General features: G+C 32.3%; 1 protein-coding gene across 2 annotated transcripts in view; it reads left to right on the top strand.

Annotated features, from left to right (window-relative positions):
* The first annotated feature begins 1886 nt into the window (after positions 1–1886).
* Positions 1887–7435, top strand: part of MYOZ2 (myozenin 2) — a 27515-nt gene continuing 21966 nt past the window's right edge. Inside the window, exons 1-3 of one of the 2 annotated variants that reach the window (XM_015818582.1) lie at positions 1890–1965; positions 4338–4511; positions 6681–6711. In XM_015818582.1, coding sequence (XP_015674068.1) covers positions 1890–1965; positions 4338–4511; positions 6681–6711 — 281 coding nt within the window. Of the gene's footprint in view, positions 1966–4337; positions 4526–6680; positions 6712–7435 lie in introns of both variants that reach the window. The other variant, XM_029284615.1, reaches the window with a different exon arrangement.

The raw sequence follows: 7435 nt of genomic DNA, 5'->3' as shown, positions 1-7435 counted from the left end.
ATACAGCATAAGGCAAGAAGCAATCTCTAAATTATACATGGCTTCATAAATTAATGTAGCAAGTTGGAATTATGTTTACAGACAGAATATCAAGAATTTGTTTAATGGTGCCATAGTAGATAAGACAATGAATAGTGGTTTTGCTAAACCTAAAAGGTCTTGAGCAAATCTTATGAAAGGTGAGGAAAACAATTATGCAACAGGTGATTGAATGAAGATTGGTAAAGCTGTTTTAGATGTGTGCACTATTTATATACTAAATTATATACTTTCCTCTCTCTAGGCAATGATTATATAGCTATTGTAACATTATTGTAATAATATTCTATCAGATATGAGCATATCTGGATTTGTTTGTTTGTTTGTTTGTTTATTTAACTTATATGCCACTCTCCTAGCCTGGTGGTGATCCAATTCAGTTTTTACAGACCTGTTAATCTGCTGATCTGTTAATTTTCAAAACCAGTACTGCATAATATCTCGGCACTATTACATTTCTGGGAGTAACTATCTCCCTTTTTCTACTTGAAGTGAATTTGAACATACGTCTGGTTGTCCTGTTGAATAACAAAGCTACAAAAGTAAGCCACATCATTAATGTTGAAGTTGTGGCATAGCATAGCTTAAAAAGAAAGGATGCTATGTCAAATGCTACTAACATCACAGTTGTCTCTATTAAAAGTGGGGTCTTACTTTTAGGTGTGAGAATACTTTTTCAGTACAGACAACACTGAATAATATCTAGCAAAGTTTTTGTCCAAAGCATTAACGTTAGCTATTACTACAGGAGCATTCTACATCTGTCAACTAAGAATTTCAATTCATTTAGTTTTTGCTATACATTTAGTTGACCTTATTTTTACATGTCTTTCCCCTATTTACAACATAGAGAATAGCCTTCTCAAAGGTGATGACAGGATGAGCTGCACATGTATAAGTGTTCTATCAAATATTTCAATGACCTGTGGAAGACATGCATACTCTTTTGTGATGCACGGAGCAGAATCATTTCTGTTCTCTTCTTTCGCCAGGAAGATATGAGTGGCTGGATGTTTGCATCTATAAATAGCTACTTTATGTCAGCTAGATGCCAATCTTTTTGAAGAGGGTCAGTCCCCAGTTTGTCTTGGTACTAGGCATCATGCAAACCCTAGAAGAAGCATAGAAACCTCCAAGGACTGGATAGGTCATCCCCATTCATAGCAAATTCCATAAACTCTGCTCAAAGCATCAAGATCAGTATTTTCTTGAACAATAAGGTAAGTGAGCATATTGTTTCCTGAAATAAATGACATTGATTGTCCTATGAGTGCAATGCTTCAGCTTGCAGAAACAAACAGGCAATTTACTGTAGAGAGGTACAGCAGCATTTCCAAGATGGTTCTCTATATAGATTGTTGCTTATTAATAGAGGCTAATCAGAGATTGATGCCTTCACTGATTTTTAGGGGTCCCGTAATAGAAATTGCAAAAGACTTTATTTTTTAAAGGCTGAAAACAGAAAAAAAAATTACTGAAGTTAATTGAGGATATACCTATAGCAATGAGGCAACAAATACACTGACAATTTGGTAACCAAAAAAAACCCAACAACAAATTACCTATTTTTCAGCAAAGATGAACATCTACAGAAAAAAATAAGAAGGCCAATCCTTACCCTGCCACATAAGTAGTTTAACAAAACAAAGGAACCAATGATGCTCTGAGATGTATATGCAGTGTGGTAGAATATACTCTGTATAATTTGCCAAGAACTAAGATTAAAAATATAGCCTTTGTAAACCTCGGGAGCAGTGATTTTAATTAAAATACAAGCTAAATGTACTTATTGGTATAGCATTTAACTATCCTCTCTTTTTCTAGTAAGAAATTTTTTGCTCATCACGGCAATGCTCTCACATTCTGACATGATCAAAGAGAGAAAGCAGCAAGCATCAGCCATCATGAAGGAGATACAGCTAAATGGTACATAGTTAAATACCTACTACATGGCTAGTGTCACATCTAATCTTTCTTTTTAGTCTTACAGCAATACTTCTCCTATGGCTTTCCCTCTGTGTCTGTTGCCATAAATAATCTCATGCAGCTATTGCACTGCCTATGGTAACGAATCCTTTTGTAATGGCTTCTTTTAATTTGAAAGCTATTTTCAGATGAACAACTGTTGTGGAGGAATGAAGTAACACAACAGCTGATGCATATTCTGCCTAGAATTGACTTTTGGAATATTTTTTTAGGAGAGGCTAATGTTTGGACATTGTATTATAGAACTCCTGGAAAAAATGTTTCCATCTTTGACTTAAAACTATCTTTAAGAGTGTAAACATGTGCAATTTTAAATTAAAAAGCAAGATATATGCAAAGTTATCTTTTGGTCTCTACCTCTCCCACTCAAGGGGACTTGTATTCATATCCAACCATACAAGGCATACTTCCCAAATAATTTATCTTAAGAAATATTTTGCAATAGAATCTTCTTTTTGCCATTACTGGGATTGAATTCTGAAAGTCTATGGCTGATCAAGACTGGCCTTCTTTTCTCCCAAAGCAAAGAATGACACAAACTTCAACACTATTTTAGAGGATTTATGTCTCTCAAAATAAATAGTTCAAATATTATTCTTCCTTCTGATGTTAAAAAACAGAATTGAGGTCTAATTTTGGAACTTTTCCTAAAACATATGTGCACATGTTCAAGTAGAAATGAATATACCTGTCCATTCAAATTTCAAAAATTCCTTACCTTTCTTCAAGACTGCCTAAGTTACTGTTGGAATTTAATCTTTAAAAACAAAACAAAAAACTTCCATCTGCACCACAAATGAAATTGAATTTTACCACTTAAAACTTTATAATTTATAAACTAAAAATAATTCATCAATATTATATTAGTTAATGTAAAAAATTGAAATAGGTTAAAATTTTATCCTAAGGCAACCAGCTCTTTCCCCAGCTCCCAATTATTTTTTAATATCAGTGGTAGTTTTTAAACAAATCTAGAGTCCATGCTAGATGTGATATAGAAAATCTGGAATAATATTTTTTGATTCAATATAATAAGAAAAATTATATTGGTAATGTGATTTTCCATCTTCCCATATTCCATACCATTTTACATGACATTATTTTAATCTAAGAATTCCATTTACACTTGTAAGGTTTAGACTGGTGGGTGGATATATTATAAAAGTTTCCACTGCATCAGATATATTATAACTAAATTTTATAAACAAGACTCTTGTCCTGTTCATTTCACCTCACTAGCAGGTTTTTAAGTTGATGAGAAAAATTATACTTTATAACATCCACATTCTAATGTGGAATTTTAATAATCCCACTGGCCAAATTCACCCTTCCAATTCTTTCATTACAGAACAGACATACAGTGTACCACAATAGAAGTAGTATAACTATAAGGCAGACAAATCGATATATCTTTTGCTAGTACTCTCTGGATGCAGAATTGTTTTTAAGCCCAGGAAAACAGTTTACCAGAGTAAAATCATAATGTAGCCATTTTCCACATTTTGATTCAGGAGGGAAACAAGAATGAAGGGTATGTTAATATCACTTTAAGTCTATATGCAAAATCTGGTTAAGTCTTAATGCATATTGTGCAAACTGAGGTTCATTATAAATCCTAAACTTCCCTGAAGAGTTTGTATTGTGCAACAAAATGCATTAAATTGGACAATAGTAATAGAAATTGCATATTTTTGTTTTAGAATATTAAGACATAAGAGAATGCTTTTAAAAATTCATTCATTTCAATATCCATAAATACCCTTGTAGCAGTCAGTGGATATTCAAACAGTCCATTATCCTGCTGATGAAAAAGATATCTCTGGAAATACACAACTGTCCTCTTAAGACAGTTTGGCCCCAAGAACCGGTTATATACTTCTGAATGTAAAATTTCTATAGCCACTGATGGACCTTTCCTCCACGAAATTCTCGCATCTCCTATACCTCAAATCCTACTGATATGGATATGTAATTATGATTTCTGTGTATATTAATCAATAATTTGATATAATTGCAAAGAATGAATTTCATGAATGTAACAAGCAGCCTTGTTACCATTTTCTTCTCTCAAATCACAGGTGCTGGCCTTGCCATAATTGCATTTTATACCTTTAACATAATATATTGTTGCAAAGACAATATCTTATTTTATTCATCAATCTAGAGGTAGTCCTTTGAAATTGAAATTTATCTGAAAATGATCAGTCAGCTTTATTAGTGGGGAAAAAATAATCTATCATTGAAATGGACTTATTATCATATTAATTAGAAGACTTAGGAGACTCCTCTTAGAAATATGTTTTATTTTGTAGAATCCCTGCAAATGGATCTTGGAAAAAAGATTAGCATCCCTAGGGATATCATGCTGGAAGAACTGTCACTACTCAGTAATCGAGGAGCAAGGCTGTTCAAAATGCGGCAAAAGAGATCTGACAAGTACACATATGAAAATCTTCATTTTTTATCTAGCAAACCAAGCAATGTGAGTACTTTATTTAGTTTTCAGTTGTAAGGCAGCATGAGAGTCCTAGGAAAATTCATGAATCCCTAAACTCAGTAAAACTGATAAGATTATGTGCTTAATTTGTTAAAATACTATTGAATAACTGGTGAGTTTCCAGATTTAATCATTTGACTTAGCTCCAAATGTCAGAAAGTAGTTATGTCTTGGCTTATAGGCATCAATTATTTTGAAAGGCTTTCCTATAGTTTTATGACATTTAATTCAAAATAGCAGTCAACAGCAAAAAAAAAAAAAAGAGTGTTCTAACTGCAGAAAAAGAAAGCACTTTTGATGTGTTTGGGAATGGGAGACAGAAGTGTCACTTGATAAGAATCCACCATCACCGAACTTGAGTACAGTTACTTGCCAAGTAAACATCTAGTTTAACCCTTTGATCCCACAGTCAATCCTTAGAACTCTATAGATGAATCACAAAAAGTGCTAGCACATCGTTCTGTATACGTTCATTATTTCAGGGAAGATCAGCGTGGCTGATCTTTCTGCCTGAAGAAAAGAAACATTATCTTGCTGTTACATAATATTATTCTTTGCATGCTTAGAAATTCAATCTCACTAAGCAGAAGCAAACACTGAAGCAAAAATGTGAGGACTGAGACCATGAATGAGAAACAGATGCACTTTGATTTCATAATAAAATGTAGATAGTCATATATCTCTGAGCTTCTTTACAAGCATATTCTGGGATTGAATTCTATATTTTGCTGGGATAATCCTTGAATCTAGCATTTACTTTTTTAATAGTAATTTTATTAAAAATTACAATTACAAAGATAAAAACTAACACAAATTAAAAGAATAAAAATAAAAATAGAAAGCTCAAAAAAGAAAAAAATAGAAAAAATAAGATAATATAAAGAAATGGTTCCCTCCTTCATCACAAATATAAATCATTGTAACTTATCACCTTATTTTAAAATACAATAAATGATCTCTTCTTCTCATATTCAATCTTTTATCTATATGTCAACGACTACTTGTATATAAAATATTTTTATGTTGCACTAACTTTTTAAGACCAAAATTAAATTAAATATCATTTTAAGTAAACTTTCTTATTTAAAAAATATGACATTGAACTTTAATATTACAAATCCATATAAATAATTAATACCATTTTAATAACATTACTTCTAATAAAAATATACTGATGGCCTAGGAACCATAACTGATTCTTTCAATATTAATATGGAATTTCAGAAGCAGTAAAGTGTCAGGTGTAAAAGGTCCATTTTTTTAAAAAAAAAGAAATGCCTTCATTGAATAAATTAAGAAGCACTCACATACTTCAAATTCATTTAATCAAGGCACTATCATTATGAGAGGAATAGCTTATTTCAAACTAATAAGACATATGATTGCAGCAATGATAATCTTAATAAAGTAAGGGTGGTATGATTGCCACTGCTTTGTATATATATGTTTTCTCAATGAACTGTTGAACTTCAACACCTGCAATGGCATCACTGAAGAAGCAAGATTAAACCTTTCCCTGAAAGTTGAAAGATTTATGAGATGTATGATCATCATTCATAAATGACCATCACATTATTTAGGACCTTTGTACTTTCTCCATTTCCTTTACTTTTTAAAACTCTGGTGCCCATATCTTAGTAATTTTTTCCAGTCTAGGAATTCTAAAAAATGAAATAGCTGAACCGGTGTCAGCCTTTCCATAGAAGACTTGTTTTTAAATCTTTAGGTTTCAGTTTTTCCCCTTATCCATGGAAAATTGTACTTTAACACAGTCTGCATGTAACAATCTTTTCATTTTAATGTCATAGCTAAAATTAGCTTCTGACGTTTTAGAGAGCTCTAATTTATGTTAACAAAACAATGATTAAGGCTTGGGATGCATTGTTGGAACTAATGAACTGGTATAAAGAGTGGATAATTCCAGTCTGCCTTTAATCTTCATGCAGTAGCCAGAACTAAGGTTATTATTATGACTGCCAATTGAGACAATGTTGGGAAAATTCTTTATGGATACAATGTAAAATAAAATAAAATAAATAGAAATGTCCTTATTTTTAAAACCAAATGTAAAGCTCCAACTGCATTGGAATTATAATTCTGTAAAGGGTATGGTAACAAATTTTTCAGTTTCCGTAAGTGTTGGCACCTCCTTGCTTAGACATCTATATAACTTCTCATAAATGGGATATGTGAGATGTTAAAATGAATTTCCCAGTATCTTTTTCCTAGACCCAAAGCAAACTCTGGGGAGTCATTTTGGATCAGGACATAACAATGTGAAAGGGGCAGTGCATGTATGTTTTTGCCTTTAATGTTAATAATATATGTTAACTTCAAGAGAGCAATTTTGATCACGCCCATGGTGTACAGAAAACAGACCAATTCCCAATAACCTGGCTCCAAATTAAATTAGACCACTTATCATTGCTTTTAGCAGAATTTTAAGACTATTTTAAGAATCTATGTATCCTTTGCATTATATTTAGTCTGGACTTCAATTCTTGGAAAATTTAAACTCCCTCATGCATAAAAGAGCTAAGGTCTTCTGATCAGATTAGCTTGAATGGTCTAGAATCCAATACCACACTGAAACCACTGTGTGGTTGTCCCATTTCACCTACTAATGATTTTGTGGTTTCACTATGAAGAAGATCCTAAAACAAAGGCTATTGATTATGCCTTTATGACAGATATTTCATTCAGAAAAATTCTTGATAAATTTGTTGACTTAGAGACTAGAAGCCTATCACTCTCAGCATGTCGGATATTTTTCATTGTAGGCTTGAAAGCCAATTAAAACCCTGTGCACCTCCCCCCACATCCCAGGATCCATTACATATTAGTAATTAACCAGTTCATTTAGAGGCTATGCAGCTTATTTCATACTCAGGTAGAAAAAGAAAGAAAGAAAGA

This window comes from Protobothrops mucrosquamatus, unplaced genomic scaffold, assembly GCF_001527695.2.
Source record: "Protobothrops mucrosquamatus isolate PMUCROS unplaced genomic scaffold, P.Mucros_1.0 scaffold766, whole genome shotgun sequence".
NCBI classification, from domain to species: domain Eukaryota; kingdom Metazoa; phylum Chordata; class Lepidosauria; order Squamata; family Viperidae; genus Protobothrops; species Protobothrops mucrosquamatus.
Note: the sequence above shows the minus strand (reverse complement) of the source record. Positions and strands in the feature narration are given on the sequence as shown.